We start from the raw sequence: 25,714 nt of genomic DNA on the forward strand, positions 1-25,714 counted from the left end.
ATTCAGGAGACAGACACTATCTCTACTTTCAAGATTAGGCTTCAAACTTTCCTTTTTGCTAAAGCATATAGTTAGGGCTGGACCAGGTGATGCTGACGCGTGTTCCTGGTTTCCAAAAGAAATGCTTCCAGTTGCATTATGACTTTAAAGATTGTTTATTTCTTACAAACTGAAGACATAACAATGAACTCGTTCCTAAATAAGCATGAAAGTTCACAAAAATTAGCATTTATCCAGAACTACCTGCGCACACGGTCAGAAAACCGCGAGACCCCTAACCTCTCTGTCCATGCTCCTCCCCTTCCCCCTCACACAGGGTTTCATGCTGCTATTGCACTTAAATACTTAAAGTGAGAGGCATCGCTTTCTAGGTTCCAGTCCCAAACAGTGACATATCATTACTTTATGTAAACACAACATACGTTTTCAAATGTATTAATCCTGAAAAGATGAATTATGCAACAAATCTATGAATTATAAAACAAACGTGAACTCAATGGTAAATAAAAATATAAAGCAGACGTCTGGTGCCTACAAGATCCTTCCCAGACGCCTTGATGCCCACTCACATCCTGGGCCTTCTGACCTCAGGAAATCCCATGATAGGGTGGGGCCAGGTTTCACCGTGGGTTCACCTGAAACCTTGGCTGACTGTGTTGTGTAGTCAGTGGTAGGCAGTGAGAGGACTGCCATTCTCACCAGGCTGTTTCTGTCTATCAGCTGTGCCCGCTCTCATTATTAGCTTTGCTATTGATTGTGAAGACCAGGTAAAGCATCCAATCACCTGTGAGGATGGATGGATGTAGAGGAGAGACAGAGAGGCACGCTGAGCCTCTGCTTAACGTCTCTACTTTTTTCTGCTTTCAGTAGAAAATGTTACCGGTGACGTCATCATCATCATCATCACTGTAACCCATTAGTCACATACTGACGGGGAGCTCAGCGCCTGTTTCTCAGCAGTGCGCACAGCGAGCGTCACACCGATGCCTGCGTGCTGCAGTGTGCTGGGGTGGTTTGTGCTCTCCTGCACGTGCTACAGTCAGCTGTCACAGACTTCACCGTCATGGGCAGTTTGTTCTGATGCATCTCTCCTCTGGATACATCTGCAGCTGAGTCCTCCCAAGCTTTTGCACAGTGCTCAGCAATTTCTATCAGAAGAGTCATTTGTTATCGCAACAGCAGATTCTCCTTCAGCCTCCTGTCGTCCATCTGAAAGGCCTCGCTGTTGAACGCTTGCCCGAGCTCGCACTGGATCTTGGAGGCAGTAATTCATGCTGAATGTTGCTTTTACTGCACTGTTATTGCAGCGCATTATTAGGTCACCCCGTGGTTGCAGCATCACAAATATTTGCAGCAAATCTGTCCGATAGAATGAAAAATGAAATCCATCTTATTTCCTTCTGTTTTGCTGCTGTTGCAGTGATCACACGGTGAACGGTGTTGCCACGGCAGCCAGCTCGTTGCCCGTGGTGACGGAGAAGTCCACCTTTGCCGGGAGTCAGCGTGGGTCTGTTCTGCTCGACGGCGGCGGTGCCGAGGAAGGAGAGAGCGCTCCTCTATTTATTTTCAGTCTTTAGTTTCATTCGATGGAAACCTTTAGATTTTCTTCTTGTGAGGACTCAGAAAACTTTACTATCCACATGACAGAGCACTCGGTCTCATATCTGATTATGTGTAAGATCAAGAGAAGATCAGCAATGATGGTAAACCTGAAGTCTGCTTTGGATTATTCTCTTTAACAATCAGTTGGCAACATTTTAGTTTTGTGTTTTGAAGGTTTGAGTAATTGCAGCCACCACGAGTACATGAAAAAGGACTCGAGGTCTTTTTAAACCTGTATTTCCATCCTGTGCGAGCGCAGCCGACAAACAGACATCATGAAAACGATTCAACACAAAAGTACCCAGTTCTGAGTTAAACTGTTTTCTATGTGAAAACTGTCGTTTCAGCTGCGTGAGATGGGAGAACATTACAGCCATGCGCTGAGTCGCCTTAGACAACAATGATGCTAAGTTTAGTAAAACAGTTTGCTAGTGTAGCTGCTGACACTAGTCTCATTTCAGTTTGATGGTACAAACGTAACAGGAGTGACATCATTGATATTTCCTAGATACACACAGAACACAGTGACCCTACACTGTTCACTGCATCACTCCATGTTTGCACTGATCACCACCTGCTATCATGTATATATCTACTTAGCACTTTTCATTTTTGGTTTCTTTCAGCGTTGTCTGACAGTATGTTTTGCACTAAGTACCGCAGCAATTTCCTAATGTTGTAAAGCTGCTCAACATTTGGAAATAAAACCCATTCTGATTCTGGACAAAGAAAGCTCAGTGGTGGAATCAAATATGACATTTCAGTCAAAATTCAAGGTATTTGTTTCTATTTCGTATCATTTATGAGCCCTGTGTGAAAGCTTTAGTTATATTTAAGGGCAATATCCCAAAAATAAAGTCAGAGATTCGATCCGTGTGTGTTTCAGATGAAATGAAGACAAACTGATGCAGTAAATATTCTCTTATTGATGACAAAACTGTGCAGTATAATTTACTTAAGATGTTGCAGATATGAGAGCATTAAACAGGCTGATGTTTGGAGGCTCTAACAGCAGAGAGATGATACAGAAACATGACATCTTTATAAAATACTGACACACTTTATGAAGGGACAACTTTGTGTTTAAATGAGCTGCACACTTTCCCCACTGAAACCAGCACAATCCCACTGTGATGAAAACAATATTTGAACTAAATATATTCTGGATAAATCAAAGCATTATCAAAGTTGTCTGTGGTTCCCTTATTTTTCCTTGGTTCCCTGTCAGATCCTGCAGGACAAACAGCAGTGAGTGGTTCCTGTATGCAGCTGTTACAGTTTGTGTTGGAGATACTTCTGCAGATACAGGAAGCAAATATAAAAGTGTTTTCAATGTTTTTAGCAGTCCCTCAACTACAGAGAGCTGTCTGCTCTCCTCTGCATCTCTCAGCTGCTGCTGGCTCCTCTCCCTCCTCCTCTTCCTCACACACTGTCCTGGATCTGTCCTGGTGTCTCATCAGGGGTGGAGAGCCTCCGTCTCCTCTCACCTTCTCAGGCTCTTCTGACTCTGGACACCTGCAGAAGGAAATCAACCACAGCAGTCAGCAACAAAAGCAGCAGAAGTTCATCAAATATGTGTGAACTTGCAGGATGAAAACACAGTTTTCTCTTATCATCACAAAGACACACTTTATGTGTTTGAATCAGAGAGAAACAGGACAGGATCCTGCAGAGTGTTGGTCTTTATAACAAAGGTGACAGACTCAGGTTGTTTGATATAAGCCTGACAACAACAGCAGGAGGACTTCTCCATCTACTGTCTGTCTCATTATTAGTGCTTTATACAGGATGAGAGCTCTTTAAGGACAAACTGCAGCACAGCATGCTTGAGTCTGCGTCCTCACCGCAGTTCGCGGGCCAGATATTTGCTCAACCGTCTGCTCGGTGTTTCCTGAACCGTTTAAGTACGTTTGGCTTCACAGCGACAAACAGACGGAGCTTCGGCAGAAACCTGAACGAACTAACGGAGCAAAGAGCGCGTTAAACGCGACCTCACTAACGTCACGTAACTTAGCCGAAGGGTCGCTAAATGTGACTTTAAGACTTTTCATTATGCTAACATTTGTTCCGCGGTATATTTGAAGTGGGATAAAAGCCCAGCGCTTACTTTGAAGACGGTATTTCTGCGCTTCACTTCGGCCGTCCGCCATTTTTCTTCAACCGTTGACTCGCAGTGAATCCTGGGATATGGTGAGGGCGCGGCTTCTATCCGTGTGCTCGTGCGTTCTGTGCGGCGTCACTGGCAGATCAAAGGAATTCGCTTCTGCTTTGATCGTCACAGCCACGTCACAGGCAGGGGAAGCTTTAAATAGCGGCTCTCACACAGAAACATCACTGCTCATCTGTTTGCGAATGTTCAACAGTCGGCGTTCTCCCAAACAAGGAAATTATCCAGCGGTTCTCTCAAACCCAGAAAATCTAGTGTGCGATACAACCATGTCAACACGCAGCGAAAATGAAAATACAGTCGTGGTCACACCAGACCAGATTATGCCACCTATCAACAGGTGCTTCGAAAGGCTCTCTGGAGCTGAGTGGAGCATGATAGAAAGTGGCACATGCGACTCAGGCGTCCGAGCGGTGCTCGCTGATATGATTTGTGAAATCATTCAGATCGCCTCTAGCACAATCCTCAAAAATGCCCTTCCTGTTATTCAGGATGGCATGATGAAGGAAGATCCGGAGCCTTTAGGTGCGGGGAAAATAAGCCCGTCCCTCGGAGACTCCATCTCAGCCTCCATCGCCAGCGCTCTTAACGTCCCGGAACAGCGACATGAGAGCACTGACGAGCTGACACGGATGGTTGAGGAAGAGATCTCCGAAAAGGTCAGCTCAACGGTCAAACTCATTAGAGAAAGCCCCGATCTCCCGCAAGACCCCGCCGTTTATGTCAGCGGCAAATGCAGTAATATTAAAAAGCTGCACCGCATGGTTTGCCACACTGCCTCGTGCCTTAAAAGGCACGCACGTGAGCTGCGCTGCCGGTGCGTGTCGAGCGGCTCTGATTCCGGTACAGAAAGTACGGATTCAAAGATGTCCGTGCAATCAGCAATCACAGAGATTTCTGTGATTCTGTCATCAAGGAGCTCAGATGGAGAGATGACAGATAAAGATGAGGACGAGGAAGAAACTCTAACAGAAAAGGACGAAACAAAACGAGCCGCAGGAAGCCAAAGTTTCCAGGCTGCAACCCCAGTAGAAGTGGTTGCAGCTGACATCGTTAATGAGATTATTGGCAACATGGATGTAAGCAGCGAAGAGCCCTGTGAGAGGCGTCCTGCCTTTAATGCAGGATTAATTACCAACAAGCTGAGAGACTTCTTCTCCAGATGTTTGCAAGCCACCTCTCACTCCCGGCTCAAAGCACGCAAACAGCGCTTTTCCATGTTTGCCAGAAAACAATTTGAAACAATGAAAAAAGAGCTGAGAAAAGTAATGGAGGCAAACAGAAAATTTCTTGTTTGTCTGAAAAACATTTGCAAGTGCCCCAAAGGTGACACAGTGCCCTCTGATAAAAGTACGGTTTCCAGCCAAAACACACACCTCCGTTACATACGTTCCTCTCCCGTCGACTTTGACGCGATCAGGTCAGACGTTAATGAGTTATATGAGAAATTAACAAAGAAAGAAAAAGTCTTCATCATCCACAAAACAGTGGAAAACTTTAGAACTGGTGGGGGAACCAGAGATTTCACTGTGGAGTTAACGGCAAAAATGTTTGATCTACTTATGACGGATCGACTGTATCAAGTCCCCGAACCTGTAATGGGTAGATCCCTGTCTGACACCGTCATCTCCAGGACTCCACAACCAGCACATGGATCAAAGCGTCCCTTTTCTGCTGAAGTCCTCTATGTGCTCGTAGAAGACGCAGTAGAAAAGTTTGTACAAAAGCTTTTACTCTGGGTGGAGCACGAAGACGAAGATCAACTGATTGAGGACAAAATTTCTGTGGCTGTGGAAGACATCCAGAACATTATTAAAAGAACGAGGACCCCAACAAAGGAAACCAGCACAGATTCAGATGGCAGTGGAAGAGAATCTGTTTCATTACCTGTAACACCAAAATCTGGGAGCATTACCCCAGAGAAATGCTGTCTGGCAGCTGATCAGACACCTGATCAGACGACTGATCAGGTATCTGATCAGTCGTCTGATCAGACACCTGATCAGACGACTGATCAGGTATCTGATCAGTCGTCTGATCAGACACCTGATCAGACGACTGATCAGTCACCAAAGTCTGGGAGCAGTACCCCAGAAAAATGCTGTCTGGCAGCTGATCAGACACCTGATCAGACGACTGATCAGTCACCAAAGTCTGGGAGCATTACCCCAGAAAAATGCTGTCTGGTACCTGATCAGACACCTGATCAGACGACTGATCAGGTGTCTGATCAGTCGTCTGATCAATCACCAAAGTCTGGGAGCATTACCCCAGAAAAATGCTCTCTGGTACCTGATCAGTCACCTGATCAGACGACTGATCAGGTGTCTGATCAGTCGTCTGATCAATCACCAAAATCTGGGAGCAGTACCCCAGAAAAATGCTCTCTGGTACCTGATCAGTCACCTGATCAGACACCAACATCTGGGAGCATTTCTCCCCAAAAACGCTCTGCCAGTGTTTCAGGCTCAGCCAAGGATTCCTCTGACATGTCAGAGATGAGGTCTGTATCAGTGTCATCTTCTGATGCTGAGAAAATTTCCTGTGACCTCGCCCTTATGCTCATGATGAGAGTCATCAGAAAATCAAAACCTGAAACTCAGCACTTTTTTGCCAGGGCAGCATGTACTACAAAAGAACCAGACGCGGTCCTCAAGCGTCTGAGAGATCTGATGCAGCCTGAACTCAGCAGCACAGAGTCTGCCACAAGTCTGATGAATGACAAGAAAAAGTTCATCAAGAAAATGGCCAAATGCCTCATCAAGGAGTTTGGCTCCCCAGACGATGTGTTAAAAGCTGCGATGGCAAAGGATGCGTCTTTTGATGAGGTTCTGATAAAGCATCTAAAAATGCTCCTCGGAGTCATCCCCAGTCCTCCCAAAAAGTCCAAAGTTTCCAGGTTTTTTTCAGCGTTGGGAAAAGCTCTGCGAAAACCCTTTAGGTGGTTCACTAAAGCCAGAGATGATTGAAATGACCATCCTGGCTTTTCCCCGCCGCCCTGCTTCTTTTAACATCTTGAAGCAGAATTTTAGCACCAAATCCAAATTTTAACAACTGTAGTTCACGCCATCTCGTCTCCTTTTTGATTTCCATCCCCCCCAACCGGTCGCAGCGGATGGCCGCCCCTTCTGAGCCCGGTTCCGTTGGAAGTTTCTTCCTGTTAAAGGGAGTTTTTCTTCCCCACTGTCGCCTCGTGCTTGCTCAGAGGGGGATCATTTGATTGTTGGGGTTCTCTGTAGTACTGTAGGGTTTTGACCTTACAGTACAAACAGGGAGGAGACTTTGTGATTTGGTGCTTGATTATGCCAAATATCTAATTTGGCATAAAATAAAAATTTAAAATAATTAAAAATACATTCCAACTTTGTTTGTGTTTTTCTTCTGTTGTCAAATATGTAGAAAGTGTTGCACGTGTGATTTTAGTCATTTAGCATCAACATGTAGCCAACATGTGTCTGTTTGTGATCATGCTGCATCTGTTTTTGTCTGATTTGTGTCTTACTTTAGTCAATTTACATCTATTTTGTGGCCCAAATGTGTGGATCCTGTGTGACATTGCTCTGTTTTGTCTTAATGCTTCACTTTGGTTGTTGATGTTTGTGCTCATTTTGATTCTAGATGTAGACCTGCCATCTGAAAATTAGCACCTCGCCCACTTGGAGCATTTGTTCTTTAGTCCAGGGGTTAACACATTTTTTCTTTCACTGACTTTCTACAGTAACATGAACACAAGCACAAAGCAGTAAGAGCATCGTCAGTTTCATTGACCTGTAGACCCTTGTGCCCCCGCTCTTTTATTGCCAACATGAATTGATGATGTAAACTTTTCTCACTTAGTAGAACAAATAATTTAAAAGCACTGAGCGAGCTATTGTCTTGTGTAGTTAATGTGTTGTGTAGTGGTTGTTGTGTGTCAGTGAGGGCACTAATGAATGTGACAAAGGCTGCAGTGCAAACACTGTCTCCAGGTGGAAACAGGAGCAGTGATACACCTCCTGCTGTCAGGCCTGCAGCTTTGTCCCTGTGCTGTTCTCCTCTGTCTCGTGGCCACAAACTAATTTTGTTCACTGACACAAATAATTTGTGCGGCATCTTATTGTGACACCTGCTTGTTCTCTCATTGTAGTTTCAGTAGTTTTAAATGTTTGTACAAAAACCTGTGGGATGCACTGACTTTTAGATAAATAGTTGTATATAACTTTATTGTTGTGTGCATAGTTTTTAAAATGTGACAGTTTATATTTGCATTTCAACTTTAGTAAAATTATTCACTAAACATATTTGTGGTTTTTACAGTAAGGCGAATGTAACTATGACTAGGATTTGATGTTTTTGTGTGATTTCAGATCAGCTGTGTTACTACAGTATGTCAGTGAAAAACTCAGTGTAAATTCAGACACGTGAGGTTGAGCTGAATGATACCAAACAAGGCGAGGTAACAAAAGATGTAAGGGTGAAACACAAAGTAGTGAAAAGTGTGCGGTTATGTCGTGCTCCCCAGAGGGTGAACCCAACAAATCATGAAAAATGAGCTTTTTGTTCATGACGGTGCAGATTTCTGACATTTTGTGTAAATTTAAGCAACAATCTGATTTTTTCTAACAAACAAAGTGTGAAGCTTCAGTTAGACTTGTGTTTGTAAATGAACCGCCCCATGTTGTGTAGCTTTACTGGGCTACATATTTATTTATTATACAGGCTACACAGTACATAACATCCAAACTCACACGTGTAACTGAGGTGTTTCATTATGTGGGCTAAAGAAAATAATTCAGTTACACAAACGTGCAGATTTACTGCATGTGAACCATTGTAACCATATGTAACATATGTGTTTAAAAAGGCTTTGATTTGATTTCCATGCCCCCCTAAGAAACTTTCTTAGATCCGCCCCTGGACCTGCTGCCACACAGATCCCACCTCAGGCTCAGCTGTCAGTCTCCTCACGCTGAACCAGCTTTAGTGAAGGTTACAAATGATCTTCTTATGGCCTCTGACAGTGGACTCATCTCTGTGCTTGTCCTGCTAGACCTCAGTGCAGCGTTCGATACTGTCGACCATAATATCCTATTAGAGCGATTAGAACATGCTGTAGGTGTTACAGGTACTGTGCTGCAGTGGTTTGTATCATATCTATCTAATAGACTCCAGTTTGTGCATGTAAATGGAGAGTCCTCTTCACACACTGAGGTTAATTATGGAGTTCCACAGGGTTCAGTGCTAGGACCAATTCTGTTTACATTATACATGCTTCCCTTAGGCAGCATCATTAGAAGACATAGCATACATTTACACTGCTATGCAGATGACACCCAGCTCTATCTGTCCATGAAGCCAGATAACACACACCAATGAGTTAAACTGCAGGAATGTCTTAAAGATATAAAGACCTGGATGGCCGCTAACTTTCTGCTTCTTAATTCAGATCAAACTGAGGTTATTGTACTCGGCCCTGAAAATCTTAGAAATATGGTATCTAAGCAGATTCTTACTCTGGATGGCATTACCTTGGCCTCCAGTAACGCTGTGAGGAACCTTGGAGTCATTTTTGACCAGGACATGTCCTTCAACGCACATATTAAACAAATATGTAAGACTGCTTTCTTCCATTTGTGCAACATCTCTAAAGTTAGAAATATCCTGTCTCAGAGTGACGCTGAAAAACTAGTTCATGCATTTATTACTTCCAGGCTGGACGACTGTAATTCATTATTATCAGGAAGTCCTAAAAACTCACTGAAAAGCCTTCAGCTAATCCAAAATGCTGCAGCAAGAGTCCTGACAGGGACTAGAAAGAGAGAGCAGATTTCTCCTGTTTTGGCTTCCTGTTAAATCCAGAATTCAAACTCCTGCTACTCACATACAAGGTCTTAAATAATCAGGCCCCATCTTATCTTAATGACCTTGTAGTACCATATCACCCTATTAGAGCACTTCGCTCTCGCTCTGCAGGCCTACTTGTTGTTCCTAGAGTATTTAAAAGTAGAATGGGAGGCAGAGCCTTCAGTTTTCAGGCCCCTCTTCTGTGGAACCAGCTTCCAGTTTGGATTCAGGAGACAGACACTATCTCTACTTTCAAGATTAGGCTTCAAACTTTCCTTTTTGCTAAAGCATATAGTTAGGGCTGGACCAGGTGACGCTGACGCGTGTTCCTGGTTTCCAAAAGAAATGCTTCCAGTTGCATTATGACTTTAAAGATTGTTTATTTCTTACAAACTGAAGACATAACAATGAACTCGTTCCTAAAAAAGCATGAAAGTTCACAAAAATTAGCATTTATCCAGAACTACCTGCGCACACGGTCAGAAAACCGCGAGACCCCTAACCTCTCTGTCCATGCTCCTCCCCTTCCCCCTCACACAGGGTTTCATGCTGCTATTGCACTTAAATACTTAAAGTGAGAGGCATCGCTTTCTAGGTTCCAGTCCCAAACAGTGACATATCATTACTTTATGTAAACACAACATACGTTTTCAAATGTATTAATCCTGAAAAGATGAATTATGCAACAAATCTATGAATTATAAAACAAACGTGAACTCAATGGTAAATAAAAATATAAAGCAGACGTCTGGTGCCTACAAGATCCTTCCCAGACGCCTTGATGCCCACTCACATCCTGGGCCTTCTGACCTCAGGAAATCCCATGATAGGGTGGGGCCAGGTTTCACCGTGGGTTCACCTGAAACCTTGGCTGACTGTGTTGTGTAGTCAGTGGTAGGCAGTGAGAGGACTGCCATTCTCACCAGGCTGTTTCTGTCTATCAGCTGTGCCCGCTCTCATTATTAGCTTTGCTATTGATTGTGAAGACCAGGTAAAGCATCCAATCACCTGTGAGGATGGATGGATGTAGAGGAGAGACAGAGAGGCACGCTGAGCCTCTGCTTAACGTCTCTACTTTTTTCTGCTTTCAGTAGAAAATGTTACCGGTGACGTCATCATCATCATCATCACTGTAACCCATTAGTCACATACTGACGGGGAGCTCAGCGCCTGTTTCTCAGCAGTGCGCACAGCGAGCGTCACACCGATGCCTGCGTGCTGCAGTGTGCTGGGGTGGTTTGTGCTCTCCTGCACGTGCTACAGTCAGCTGTCACAGACTTCACCGTCATGGGCAGTTTGTTCTGATGCATCTCTCCTCTGGATACATCTGCAGCTGAGTCCTCCCAAGCTTTTGCACAGTGCTCAGCAATTTCTATCAGAAGAGTCATTTGTTATCGCAACAGCAGATTCTCCTTCAGCCTCCTGTCGTCCATCTGAACGGCCTCGCTGTTGAACGCTTGCCCGAGCTCGCACTGGATCTTGGAGGCAGTAATTCATGCTGAATGTTGCTTTTACTGCACTGTTATTGCAGCGCATTATTAGGTCACCCCGTGGTTGCAGCATCACAAATATTTGCAGCAAATCTGTCCGATAGAATGAAAAATGAAATCCATCTTATTTCCTTCTGTTTTGCTGCTGTTGCAGTGATCACACGGTGAACGGTGTTGCCACGGCAGCCAGCTCGTTGCCCGTGGTGACGGAGAAGTCCACCTTTGCCGGGAGTCAGCGTGGGTCTGTTCTGCTCGACGGCGGCGGTGCCGAGGAAGGAGAGAGCGCTCCTCTATTTATTTTCAGTCTTTAGTTTCATTCGATGGAAACCTTTAGATTTTCTTCTTGTGAGGACTCAGAAAACTTTACTATCCACATGACAGAGCACTCGGTCTCATATCTGATTATGTGTAAGATCAAGAGAAGATCAGCAATGATGGTAAACCTGAAGTCTGCTTTGGATTATTCTCTTTAACAATCAGTTGGCAACATTTTAGTTTTGTGTTTTGAAGGTTTGAGTAATTGCAGCCACCACGAGTACATGAAAAAGGACTCGAGGTCTTTTTAAACCTGTATTTCCATCCTGTGCGAGCGCAGCCGACAAACAGACATCATGAAAACGATTCAACACAAAAGTACCCAGTTCTGAGTTAAACTGTTTTCTATGTGAAAACTGTCGTTTCAGCTGCGTGAGATGGGAGAACATTACAGCCATGCGCTGAGTCGCCTTAGACAACAATGATGCTAAGTTTAGTAAAACAGTTTGCTAGTGTAGCTGCTGACACTAGTCTCATTTCAGTTTGATGGTACAAACGTAACAGGAGTGACATCATTGATATTTCCTAGATACACACAGAACACAGTGACCCTACACTGTTCACTGCATCACTCCATGTTTGCACTGATCACCACCTGCTATCATGTATATATCTACTTAGCACTTTTCATTTTTGGTTTCTTTCAGCGTTGTCTGACAGTATGTTTTGCACTAAGTACCGCAGCAATTTCCTAATGTTGTAAAGCTGCTCAACATTTGGAAATAAAACCCATTCTGATTCTGGACAAAGAAAGCTCAGTGGTGGAATCAAATATGACATTTCAGTCAAAATTCAAGGTATTTATTTCTATTTCGTATCATTTATGAGCCCTGTGTGAAAGCTTTAGTTATATTTAAGGGCAATATCCCAAAAATAAAGTCAGAGATTCGATCCGTGTGCGTTTCAGATGAAATGAAGACAAACTGATGCAGTAAATATTCTCTTATTGATGACAAAACTGTGCAGTATAATTTACTTAAGATGTTGCAGATATGAGAGCATTAAACAGGCTGATGTTTGGAGGCTCTAACAGCAGAGAGATGATACAGAAACATGACATCTTTATAAAATACTGACACACTTTATGAAGGGACAACTTTGTGTTTAAATGAGCTGCACACTTTCCCCACTGAAACCAGCACAATCCCACTGTGATGAAAACAATATTTGAACTAAATATATTCTGGATAAATCAAAGCATTATCAAAGTTGTCTGTGGTTCCCTTATTTTTCCTTGGTTCCCTGTCAGATCCTGCAGGACAAACAGCAGTGAGTGGTTCCTGTATGCAGCTGTTACAGTTTGTGTTGGAGATACTTCTGCAGATACAGGAAGCAAATATAAAAGTGTTTTCAATGTTTTTAGCAGTCCCTCAACTACAGAGAGCTGTCTGCTCTCCTCTGCATCTCTCAGCTGCTGCTGGCTCCTCTCCCTCCTCCTCTTCCTCACACACTGTCCTGGATCTGTCCTGGTGTCTCATCAGGGGTGGAGAGCCTCCGTCTCCTCTCACCTTCTCAGGCTCTTCTGACTCTGGACACCTGCAGAAGGAAATCAACCACAGCAGTCAGCAACAAAAGCAGCAGAAGTTCATCAAATATGTGTGAACTTGCAGGATGAAAACACAGTTTTCTCTTATCATCACAAAGACACACTTTATGTGTTTGAATCAGAGAGAAACAGGACAGGATCCTGCAGAGTGTTGGTCTTTATAACAAAGGTGACAGACTCAGGTTGTTTGATATAAGCCTGACAACAACAGCAGGAGGACTTCTCCATCTACTGTCTGTCTCATTATTAGTGCTTTATACAGGATGAGAGCTCTTTAAGGACAAACTGCAGCACAGCATGCTTGAGTCTGCGTCCTCACCGCAGTTCGCGGGCCAGATATTTGCTCAACCGTCTGCTCGGTGTTTCCTGAACCGTTTAAGTACGTTTGGCTTCACAGCGACAAACAGACGGAGCTTCGGCAGAAACCTGAACGAACTAACGGAGCAAAGAGCGCGTTAAACGCGACCTCACTAACGTCACGTAACTTAGCCGAAGGGTCGCTAAATGTGACTTTAAGACTTTTCATTATGCTAACATTTGTTCCGCGGTATATTTGAAGTGGGATAAAAGCCCAGCGCTTACTTTGAAGACGGTATTTCTGCGCTTCACTTCGGCCGTCCGCCATTTTTCTTCAACCGTTGACTCGCAGTGAATCCTGGGATATGGTGAGGGCGCGGCTTCTATCCGTGTGCTCGTGCGTTCTGTGCGGCGTCACTGGCAGATCAAAGGAATTAGCTTCTGCTTTGATCGTCACAGCCACGTCACAGGCAGGGGAAGCTTTAAATAGCGGCTCTCACACAGAAACATCACTGCTCATCTGTTTGCGAATGTTCAACAGTCGGCGTTCTCCCAAACAAGGAAATTATCCAGCGGTTCTCTCAAACCCAGAAAATCTAGTGTGCGATACAACCATGTCAACACGCAGCGAAAATGAAAATACAGTCGTGGTCACACCAGACCAGATTATGCCACCTATCAACAGGTGCTTCGAAAGGCTCTCTGGAGCTGAGTGGAGCATGATAGAAAGTGGCACATGCGACTCAGGCGTCCGAGCGGTGCTCGCTGATATGATTTGTGAAATCATTCAGATCGCCTCTAGCACAATCCTCAAAAATGCCCTTCCTGTTATTCAGGATGGCATGATGAAGGAAGATCCGGAGCCTTTAGGTGCGGGGAAAATAAGCCCGTCCCTCGGAGACTCCATCTCAGCCTCCATCGCCAGCGCTCTTAACGTCCCGGAACAGCGACATGAGAGCACTGACGAGCTGACACGGATGGTTGAGGAAGAGATCTCCGAAAAGGTCAGCTCAACGGTCAAACTCATTAGAGAAAGCCCCGATCTCCCGCAAGACCCCGCCGTTTATGTCAGCGGCAAATGCAGTAATATTAAAAAGCTGCACCGCATGGTTTGCCACACTGCCTCGTGCCTTAAAAGGCACGCACGTGAGCTGCGCTGCCGGTGCGTGTCGAGCGGCTCTGATTCCGGTACAGAAAGTACGGATTCAAAGATGTCCGTGCAATCAGCAATCACAGAGATTTCTGTGATTCTGTCATCAAGGAGCTCAGATGGAGAGATGACAGATAAAGATGAGGACGAGGAAGAAACTCTAACAGAAAAGGACGAAACAAAACGAGCCGCAGGAAGCCAAAGTTTCCGGGCTGCAACCCCAGTAGAAGTGGTTGCAGCTGACATCGTTAATGAGATTATTGGCAACATGGATGTAAGCAGCGAAGAGCCCTGTGAGAGGCGTCCTGCCTTTAATGCAGGATTAATTACCAACAAGCTGAGAGACTTCTTCTCCAGATGTTTGCAATCCACCTCTCACTCCCGGCTCAAAGCACGCAAACAGCGCTTTTCCATGTTTGCCAGAAAACAATTTGAAACAATGAAAAAAGAGCTGAGAAAAGTAATGGAGGCAAACAGAAAATTTCTTGTTTGTCTGAAAAACATTTGCAAGTGCCCCAAAGGTGACACAGTGCCCTCTGATAAAAGTACGGTTTCCAGCCAAAACACACACCTCCGTTACATACGTTCCTCTCCCGTCGACTTTGACGCGATCAGGTCAGACGTTAATGAGTTATATGAGAAATTAACAAAGAAAGAAAAAGTCTTCATCATCCACAAAACAGTGGAAAACTTTAGAACTGGTGGGGGAACCAGAGATTTCACTGTGGAGTTAACGGCAAAAATGTTTGATCTACTTAAGACGGATCGACTGTATCAAGTCCCCGAACCTGTAATGGGTAGATCCCTGTCTGACACCGTCATCTCCAGGACTCCACAACCAGCACATGGATCAAAGCACCCCTTTTCTGCTGAAGTCGTCTATGTGCTCGTAGAAGACGCAGTAGAAAAGTTTGTACAAAAGCTTTTACTCTGGGTGGAGCACGAAGACGAAGATCAACTGATTGAGGACAAAATTTCTGTGGCTGTGGAAGACATCCAGAACATTATTAAAAGAACGAGGACCCCAACAAAGGAAACCAGCACAGATTCAGATGGCAGTGGAAGAGAATCTGTTCCATTACCTGTAACACCAAAATCTGGGAGCAGTACCCCAGAAAAATGCTGTCTGGCAGCTGATCAGACACCTGATCAGACGACTGATCAGTCACCAAAGTCTGGGAGCATTACCCCAGAAAAATGCTCTCTGGTACCTGATCAGACACCTGATCAGACGACTGATCAGTCACCAAAGTCTGGGAGCATTACCCCAGAAAAATGCTCTCTGGTACCTGATCAGACACCTGATCAGACGACTGATCAGGTGTCTGATCAGTCGTCTGATCAGTCACCAAAGTCTGGGAGCAGTACCCCAGAAAAATGCTCTCTGGTACCTGATCAGTCACCTGATCAGACACCAACATCTGGGAGCATTTCTCCCCAAAAACGCTCTGCCAGTGTTTCAGGCTCACCCAAGGATTCCTCTGACATGTCAGAGATGAGGTCTGTATCAGTGTCATCTTCTGATGCTGAGAAAATTTCCTGTGACCTCGCCGTTATCCTCATGATGAGAGTCATCAGAAAATCAAAACCTGAAACTCAGCACTTTTTTGCCAGGGCAGCATGTACTACAAAAGAACCAGACGCGGTCCTCAAGCGTCTGAGAGATCTGATGCAGCCTGAACTCAGCAGCACAGAGTCTGCCACAAGTCTGATGAATGACAAGAAAAAGTTCATCAAGAAAATGGCCAAATGCCTCATCAAGGAGTTTGGCTCCCCAGACGATGTGTTAAAGGCTGCGATGGCAAAGGATGCGTCTTTTGATGAGGTTCTGATAAAGCATCTAAAAATGCTCCTCGGAGTCATCCCCAGTCCTCCCAAAAAGTCCAAAGTTTCCAGGTTTTTTTCAGCGTTGGGAAAAGCTCTGCGAAAACCCTTTAGGTGGTTCACTAAAGCCAGAGATGATTGAAATGACCATCCTGGCTTTTCCCCGCCGCCCTGCTTCTTTTAACATCTTGAAGCAGAATTTTAGCACCAAATCCAAATTTTAACAACTGTAGTTCACGCCATCTCGTCTCCTTTTTGATTTCCATCCCCCCCAACCGGTCGCAGCGGATGGCCGCCCCTTCTGAGCCCGGTTCCGTTGGAAGTTTCTTCCTGTTAAAGGGAGTTTTTCTTCCCCACTGTCGCCTCGTGCTTGCTCAGAGGGGGATCATTTGATTGTTGGGGTTCTCTGTAGTACTGTAGGGTTTTGACCTTACAGTACAAACAGGGAGGAGACTTTGTGATTTGGTGCTTGATTATGCCAAATATCTAATTTGGCATAAAATAAAAATTTAAAATAATTAAAAATACATTCCAACTTTGTTTGTGTTTTTCTTCTGTTGTCAAATATGTAGAAAGTGTTGCACGTGTGATTTTAGTCATTTAGCATCAACATGTAGCCAACATGTGTCTGTTTGTGATCATGCTGCATCTGTTTTTGTCTGATTTGTGTCTTACTTTAGTCAATTTACATCTATTTTGTGGCCCAAATGTGTGGATCCTGTGTGACATTGCTCTGTTTTGTCTTAATGCTTCACTTTGGTTGTTGATGTTTGTGCTCATTTTGATTCTAGATGTAGACCTGCCATCTGAAAATTAGCACCTCGCCCACTTGGAGCATTTGTTCTTTCGTCCAGGGGTTAACACATTTTTTCTTTCAAAAAGGGGAAATACCTCGGTTACTTTACTACTGACCATAAACTTTATCTCAGTGTGATGCGTTCAGGGTGCATCTGTATCTCCGAGTACAAAAACAGGGGCTGCGCTCTTCTCAGTGGGACTGCTGAGATAAATGAGTCTTAACAAACATATGTTAAAATATGTTTTTAGCCACTCTGGTGGAGTCGGGAATAAAGAGGAGGATAAATGTGGAAATGAGTGGAAGAGCTCCACTCCATCATAAAATTCCTGCACACACTGGAATTCCAGGAAGTGAGGGCACATGCCAAAACACCAGAGGCTTTGAATCCAGCCCATTTTCTGTGCTTTCAGAAACAAATGTAGTCAGAAAGCACAGAGTTTGAGTCTGCAGGTGCACATGGGCTAAAGTCCAGCCCACACGGGGTCACAGCAACACCAGCTACAAGCTATTCTTCTGTTGTGTGTGTCACTTTCTATGTAGCAGTGATCTGCTTTAATGCACATCTTGTTTCCTGCTCAGCAGTTTTCCAGAGACACAGGAGCAGTCACCCTTACATGAATATGAGCTTTTTAATCACACAAACAGCAGCTGGCAGCTTTGTTTCTGAACACGTAACACAGTCTTTACTATTTTAATGATCAAATATTACTAAGTATTCACAGTCCTCATGGATACAACTACTGCATATTCATCATTTATGTGAGATAATTAAAGGAAACTATAATAATAAGTAATATCTCTGTATAAATAAAGATGACGGGCAAAACTAGAAGCTGGTGCAGTCATAAATCATACACTCCTCACCTTCAGCCAACAGTTTATGAGTTAATGTAATAAGAGAATAAAGAGACACAGAATGATGTGAAATAACACTATGTTAGCACAAAGAGGAGCACAAAGTGTGGTAGTCTTCCATTAGTGATGTAAAAATGGTGCAAAACAGGAAAAAGATTTTTCAAAGATGACAAAGTGGCACAAAATGATGGAAAAACTAAACACACAACACAGATATAAAATGACACTAAACCATAAAAAGACAAACGTATACGTACATGGAATATTTAAACTCAGCCCTTGATCAGACACCAGATTGGAATTGTAGTCCCGCGTTATAACCTCCAGAGGGCGCTCTTCTTCACAGAATTCTTTTTCCAATGGTTCACATGCAGTAAGTCTGTACGTTTGTGTAACTGAATTATTTTCTTTAGCCCACATAATGAAACACCTCAGTTACACGTGTGAGTTTGGATGTTATGTACTGTGTAGCCTGTATAATAAATAAATATGTAGCCCAGTAAAGCTACACAACATGGGGCGGTTCATTTAGAAACACAAGTCTAACTGAAGCTTCACACTTTGTTTGTTAGAAAAAATCAGATTGTTGCTTAAATTTACACAAAATGTCAGAAATCTGCACCGTCATGAACAAAAAGCTCATTTTTCATGATTTGTTGGGTTCACCCTCTGGGGAGCACGACATAACCGCACACTTTTCACTACTTTGTGTTTCATCCTTACATCTTTTTTTTTTTATTTTTTTTTTTTACATCTTTATTGTTTACAAGTTATGTAAACAATAAAGTTATATACAACTATTTATCTAAAAGTCAATGCATCCCACAGGTTTTTGTACAAACATTTAAAACTACTGAAACAACAATGAGAGAACCAGTAGCAGTTTTTGATACGGGCGACACGGGCGGCCCCGGCATCAGCCAGCGCATATTGGGAATGGTACAGGCACCGATCGGTTTTCTATCGCCCATTTGCTGGGAGTAAGGGCGCCCTCCGTTTGCGAGGTGCGCCTGCTGCTTGCGGCACAGGGAGGAGAGGGCGGGGCGGCGGGGAGCAGCATCTAATAACCATCTCGCAAAATAAAACAAAATAAAAACAAAACAACAAACACGAAAACACCAGACATCATGATACAGACTTATAATTTGCACCGATGTTTTTTCTAAATTCTATACGCGAAAAGTGAGCGCGAGAGTCCTCGGTGCGCCTGCTCGTTACTGAAGTCAAAGTAAACTTTATTGTCATCTCCGCTACATACAGTCCAGTATATAGAGAGACGAGACGACGAGGCTCCAGTTACAGCAGTGCAAGTAAACAAACAATAAATATAAGAAGAGTAAGAAAATAAATATACACTTTAGGACTCGGGGTAAAGGGATCAATGACAATTTAAAATTTATAATTTACAGTTTGATGATTTAAAGTCTCACACACAACCCGTCGACAGGGGAGGGGGGCTGCTGCTTCCAAATAGAGCACATTTCATTCATAATGTTGTAAATTATGTATTCATGATTTGAAACCTTGGTTGTGTGAAATCCCAGAAATGCACCTTAGACAAAGTGAATCTGTGAACTAAGGTGTAGGTGTGTTAGGTTAAGTTGTGGTGATCCTCGGGTTGAGGGATGGGTGTTCCTACTGGAGTGCAAAATTAAAACCAATGGAAGATGGACAAGAAAAGTTCAAAGCCATCAGGTCCTCAGTTTAGAAAAAAGAGAAAAGAAGAGGAGGAGAAACGAGCAACAGATACAGGTAAGCAGATGTGTGATTGGATAATGGCAGGTCATCCTGAAACAATCAGAGTCAGAATACTTTATTAATCCCTAAGGAAATTATGTGGGTTACAGTTGCTCCAAGAAGAAATGGTAAAAATAGCAACAGTAACAGACTAAACTCGAAAACAATACATTATGTTACAGATTTTAATATTAATTAGTTATTGTCAGTTGTTGATTTGTCCTGTTCTCATAATACTCTCTTTCTCTTCGTGTGTGTGTGTGTTTCTCTGGTGAATTTCGACAACAGTTTTATGTTAATGTACAATCCTTAATATGTTTTATGTGTCTGTTTGTGTTTGTGTGTGTGTGTGTGTGTGTGTGTGGGGGGGGGGGTGTTCGCCCGGGGCGCCAAACAGGCTAGGACCGCCACTGGAGAGAACAAGCAGGTGTCGCAATAAGATGCCGCACGAATTATTTGTGTCAGTGAACAAAATTAGTTTGTGGCCACGAGACAGAGGAGAACAGCACAGGGACAAAGCTGCAGGCCTGACAGCAGGAGGTGTATCACTGCTCCTGTTTCCACCTGGAGACAGTGTTTGCACTGCAGCCTTTGTCACATTCACTAGTGCCCTCACTGACACACAACACACATTACACAACACACTCCCAACATGCTAAACATCACAAATCCCGCCCTCTCTCTCTCTCTCTTCCTAAACAACCACGTGTTGTCGTTTTGGTCGACATGGTACATTTTTCAACCAATAGGAAAGAGGCAGCATTTTTCTTTCTTTACTGTTTTTCATGCTGTCCTTAGAAAATGCTTCGTTTTTTAACAATTTCTTGCAGCACAAACGTATCAATAGAATTCAGAGAAAAGCATCGCTTATATATTTTTTATTCTAATTCTTGGCCGAAAAATAAAATGTGAAAACTGATGTATAGTTTGAAGGTCTTTCAACGCAGCTTGTTGCTATGTCAGCTTAAATGCTACTGACAGCAAGAAGTAAAGCCGTCAGGCCATGGGCTGAACCATTTGTTAATGGTGGAGGGGAGGTAACAGTATGCAGTATATTCAGTTTGTGTTGCCTCAGCTTCATGTGACCACAGAGGAAGCAGCAGATTGGTCGCAGGAAGTAAACAAGGTGAGAACACCTGGTGAGAGCTCCTGATGTAAGCTCCTCCCCTGCATTTGTCAGTGCGCCTGCGCGTTCGTTGTCTTTAGTTTCCATGGAAACACGGAAGTCCGCCATCCAGAGTTGCTGCAGGTAAACAACACAACAAATCATCGCTCCAGTTTATTTACCTGGTTAAATGGTTCGTTTTAAAACCCAAATATCGCGAGATGACGCGGCAGCTTTTCCGCTACTCATCAGATCCTCAGAACTTTACTATCGGACACTTTTAGCTCTTTTTCTCCTTTTTTCTTCTCCGCCGTCGGTTTTACGGGAACAAACGAGCTGATTAAAGCAGCGGATACAAACAGCTGAAAAGCTTCCGGTTGTCGTATCCTCCATCCCGCGCATGCTTTAAGCTCGAGAAAACAGTTGTTTAAAAAAGATGATACTGGTACCCGAGTTCCATTAACGGACAAAGCGATCGAGTGTGTGCATTTATGGGTCCGGTCACATTTTCAAAATAAAACCAATTTCCTTAAATGTTTTCAAAATAAAATAACTCCTGTGATGAAAGCCTTGACAGTTTTCTGCTTCACTTCTCTCACTCTGGGATGGATTTGATTGTTTTTTAGAGTTTTTTGGTTTCTTCTTCTTTTCAGAATGAAAGAAATACCACATCTGTGATTTTATTTTACTCTGTCTTTAGAAATTAATCTATGATCCCCTCTGTGAATCGCTACCTTATCATGGTGGAGGGTTTTGTGTATCCCAGGAATCCCAGGGGCTATGTTGTCAAATGACAAATTGGTCCTGGGTGAAGGACCAGACAAAGAGCTATTCAGAAACCCTTATGAGTGAAAAGCCTAGGAAACAGTTCAACGTGCCCGAGATAGGGTTGCCGGGGGTCCCACCCTGGAGCCAGGCAGGGTGCCTGACCGTGAGAGCCTCGTGGCCGGATCTTAGTTCATGTGGCCCAGCCCCCCGCACAGCCCAAAGAAAGGACTTGGGCTCACAATCCTGTAGGCCCACCACCCTCAGAAGGTGGCTTAGGGGTTGCATGCAGTGTGCTGGGTGGCGACCAAGGGTGGAGACCCTGGTAGACCAATGCCCGGCTACCGAGACATGAAACGTCACCTGTCTGGTGTGGAAGGAGCGTGAGCTTATGCGTGAGGTTGAGAGGTTTCAACCAGATACAGTGGGTTGGATCAGGTGGCCAAGGAGGATGTTGGATAGACCCAATGTGCCTAAATGTATACTGAGGGTACACTGGAAACGCCTAGCAGAGCCCACAGTCCGGGAGACTCCCATCTCTGGCAGAGAGTTGACAGCATTCCAAGGGAAACACTGAGTTTGAATGCACCATGTTCAGCACCGCCATTGCTGAAGCTGCTGCACTGAGCTGGGGCTGCAAGGTGGTTGGTGCCTGTCATGGTGCTAACCACAAAAGATGGTGGACATCAGAGGTAAAAGGAACCATCATGCTGAAGAAGGAGTCTTATCAGGCTTGGTTAGCCTGTGGGACTTTGGATGCAGCTGATAACCATCAGGCGACTCGGGAGGGGAAAGCGGTGCTCTACCTGCACTGTGTATATTGCGGCTGTAGCGTTACTGATTACGACTGAGGATATTGTCGGGCGGTGGAAGGAACACTTTGAGGACCTCCTCAATCCCACTGACACGTATTTCGTCCTGGTCGTGGAACACTGGACCAGTGAACTACTGTGGAGGGCCAGTTTGAACACACAGACGTAATACATGGATATCATTTTTCCATTCGGGGAAGTCGAACTGCGCTTTTAGTGACTCTGAGCTCTCTGTCGCCTCTTCTTATTCCACAGGTGAGCTGATAGGATGCCTCGGTTCCAGGAGGTGGCAGCCGGCCAACCTTTGACCCCCGGAGGCGGTGGTCTGGTTGCTAAGCGATACAGCATCCTGCAGAATCTGGGCCGAGGAAGTTTTGGTTCGGTTTTTCTGGTTCAGGATGCCAAAGCTGCAGATGGAGAGAAGCTGTGAGTAGCTTTGAATCATCTTGTTGGCATCTGGATGTTTTTTCTGCTTTTTAATCCCAATTAGATTTGATTGTTGGATAAAAAAAATTACATTTATTTAACACGTTGCAATAAATACATACATATATATGCTTTAGTGTAGAAAATAGGTTACATAGAGAACATATTTAGAGTAATAAGTAAAATTAGTGATAAAGGCACATTAAGACAAACAAAATGAATTTAAAAATGAGTAAAAAAATAAAAACTGAAGCATGAAAAAGTAAAAACTAACGATTTTGTTAACAAAACTCGTGGGTCAGATGTGAAAGTGTTTACGATCTATTTATAAACGTTTGCTTCCTCTTGAGTGGATTTTTAAATGTTTGATGGTAATATTTGGAACATTTTTTCTGATGGAGGCCTCACACTCGAGCTCAGAGGACACAGAGCAGTGCTGAAGCTGCAGGACAGAAACAGTTCTGCAGACGGACACTAGATGGCGATATTGGCTTGTACATGCTTGCACTGTAGCCCCTTCAGCAGATGTGCTACAGTCTGTGAGCAGTAAAATCAATCAGGCTGATTAGTGATCAGAGATCACCCACCTGTTCAGCTCCTGCCACCGAGCAGCTTTAACTGAACTTCGTCTAAGCTCACTCAGACTGTCGTCTTCAGACGCTGTGTTGTGGCTCGAGTGGCAGTGCAAGGTGGAGGATTTGGAGGTCTGTTTCCAGGCTTCCCAAAGTGGCTCGTGGGACGTAGAGCATCCGCTCTGTGGGAAAGGAGGCTCAGAGGTCAGACTGGTCTGAGGCAGAAAAAGGAAGAGCATTTTTTTACTTCATCAATTTGCAACAAATATTTAAAACATGGAAAACTTTGATGCTGATAAACTGAAAACATTTCCATAAAACTGAATAACAGAAGAATTACAACAATAGGAAACACGAGTCATTATTACTGTGGCAACATTAATTTTAGTCGATGCAGAACCTGTTAGACCTGCCGTCCTCTACTGTCAAGTTTCAGCTTTTACTGAAAATCACCTTTAGTTACTGACAGTATTGGCTTCACGTAATGAAACCGTTTGTGTGATTAAAGACAGAGTCAAACAAAATTTAGGTGTTTTATTTTTGGAGAATTATGAACTGGATCTTTGGACCTTGTTTGTGCTGTTTGAGCCTTTTGGAGCAATTTGATTATATCGTACTGGCAGAACTCAGAGGCCCTGGCTCTGTGAGGGTTCAGTGCCTACGCTCGGTTCCTGGTTTGAGACTGGGAGAAGATGCAAACCCACCCTCGGTATTTGACAAGCTGATGTACCACTAGTGCTGGTTCCAAACTGGGATAATTGCATCAGAAACAGCATCTGGGGGAAAATCTATGCCAAATCAAACACGTGGATCAATCTGCTGTGGCGACCCCGGGGAAATAAGGGCGCTGATGAAAGTTCTTCCATGAGGGACCATGAAACTGCTCAGGTGTATGCTCTGTATCACCAAAGCTTAGTTATATGTACTGGCTATTAAAAAAGAGGAAAAAAGAATTGTGCACATCATGAGTTTTGCGCTGTCGTCCTCACCCTTGGGATTTTATCTCTTCTTCGCTGTTTTCAGCTCTTCTTCCTGCTCTCATGCTTTGTTTCCTCCTGTTTGTGCGAGGAACCTGTCTGTGGATGTTAGCAGAGACGGTGAGTCAGCTGACGGTACACTCATTCACGTCTGTGTGGCGCGAGCTCGGCGAACAGAGCCGCCTCCTTCCCGTCACACAGAGCTCAGTGGGATTGCACTGCGGCTCGTTGCTTTGAGGCTGCGTTAGAAATAGTTCCAGCAGAAGAAGATGTGAGAACATGAACTGGTCTCACTGGTTTCCTTCAGCTGCTTGTCGTCATCACAAAGATTTTCTTTGTGTGCGAGTTCAACAGCGGTGAGCTGTCAGTCGTAAATGCGTATTCCCTTTGAACAAACCACATAATTAAATACATCACAGATAAGAAGAGACACCAAACCTGTGCTCAGGATGCATTCAGCAGCTGGTGACTGCAGTCGCGAGCCTTTCATCAGCTGAATGTAGCATCTTTGTCCTTTCTGTCCGAGCTGAAGTGGCTCTGATTCACAGAGAGTCAATCTGACGTCCTCTTCTTTCATGTGCACTTAACGTGGCCGGACTCTTTAACAAAAAACACACTTATGTGTGTCAGACATTCATTTATGAAATGGTCAAAATCGAGTAACATCTGTTATTAAAGCGTACCTTATCCATGGACCAGCTTTGGATGATTCAGAGTTTAAAACAGTTCCTATACTTGTTATAGTGCACGATTCATCTCGAAACAAATCATTTTAGCTCCTGTTGTTCGCTCCCCTCCCTAAAAATATGCTTTACTGTGACTGGTCAATCACTGGAAGCCTGCTGAGGGGCAGCACCCAGTTCTTCTGAGCTCTAACAAAGAAAAAACTTCCATTCCAAAGACTTCCTGCTTCATGATGTTGATAATGAGTGCAGCCCAAAAATGTCATTTTCACGTGACAAACATTGTTAACATTTGGCTCCCTCGTTTTATTATTAGAAAGAACTGATCAAATAAGGATGAGAGCATGGAGTAATGAACTTGCTAATACTAGCAGACTTTGTTAGTGACTTCTATCCATCAGCCTTGTGCCTGCGTGCAGATACTTGCAAACTTGTGCTAACTCAATAAAATGGGAGAATTTCTATCAGAAAGCTGGAGCATGGACGTCTTTGGTAGCGTGTTTGTACAGTTAACCACACAGCAGGGATTTCATTGGACAATTATATTAAATACTTTCAACTGCACCAACTGCAGAACAAGGAGAAGCCTAGCAGGCAGGTAACACCTACAGCTGCCTGCCCTCCATCCATCTGTCAGTCAAAGAGACCTCGCCCTTTTTGAGATGGCCACGCCTCCCCGAGTCTGGTTCTGCTGGAGCTTTCTTCCTGTTGAAAGGGAGTTTTTCCTTTCCATTGTCACCAAGTGTTTGCTCAGAATGGGGCGTCTGAT

At 44.0% G+C, this 25,714-nt stretch overlaps 3 protein-coding genes and 1 long non-coding RNA gene across 7 annotated transcripts in view; 3 read left to right on the plus strand and 1 right to left on the minus strand.

Annotated features, from left to right (window-relative positions):
- Positions 1-142: 142 nt before the first annotated feature.
- LOC146378437 (uncharacterized) lies at positions 143-9,797 on the plus strand. Its single transcript, XM_084942664.1, has one exon. It carries the CDS (start codon positions 3,790-3,792, stop codon positions 6,736-6,738), a length of 2,949 nt encoding a protein of 982 aa, XP_084798790.1. The 5' UTR covers positions 143-3,789; the 3' UTR covers positions 6,739-9,797.
- Positions 9,798-10,000: 203 nt separating this feature from the next.
- On the plus strand, positions 10,001-17,120 carry LOC146378438 (uncharacterized). The gene has a single exon (XM_084944525.1). It carries the CDS (start codon positions 13,855-13,857, stop codon positions 16,354-16,356), a length of 2,502 nt encoding a protein of 833 aa, XP_084800651.1. The 5' UTR covers positions 10,001-13,854; the 3' UTR covers positions 16,357-17,120.
- A 3,389-nt stretch (positions 17,121-20,509) lies between these two features.
- The window catches only part of nek11 (NIMA-related kinase 11), a 65,550-nt gene continuing 60,345 nt past the window's right edge, over positions 20,510-25,714 (plus strand). For 2 of the 4 annotated variants that reach the window (XM_084944530.1, XM_084944532.1), the window contains exons 1-2: positions 20,513-20,854; positions 22,543-22,713. In XM_084944530.1, coding sequence (XP_084800656.1) covers positions 22,556-22,713 — 158 coding nt within the window. In that variant the 5' untranslated portion in view covers positions 20,513-20,854; positions 22,543-22,555. Of the gene's footprint in view, positions 20,855-22,542; positions 22,714-25,714 lie in introns of all 4 variants that reach the window. The other 2 variants (XM_084944533.1, XM_084944531.1) reach the window with 2 other exon arrangements.
- LOC146378440 (uncharacterized) lies at positions 21,431-24,845 on the minus strand. Its single transcript, XR_014801694.1, has 3 exons — positions 24,701-24,845; positions 23,301-23,467; positions 21,431-22,694 (listed from the first exon to the last, which is right to left on the minus strand). It is a non-coding gene; the product is annotated as an uncharacterized LOC146378440 (long non-coding RNA).

Source organism: Perissodus microlepis, chromosome 11 (genome assembly GCF_051167445.1).
Source record: "Perissodus microlepis isolate ML-2025 ecotype Zambia chromosome 11, ASM5116744v1, whole genome shotgun sequence".
Classification (NCBI taxonomy): Eukaryota; Metazoa; Chordata; class Actinopteri; order Cichliformes; family Cichlidae; genus Perissodus; species Perissodus microlepis.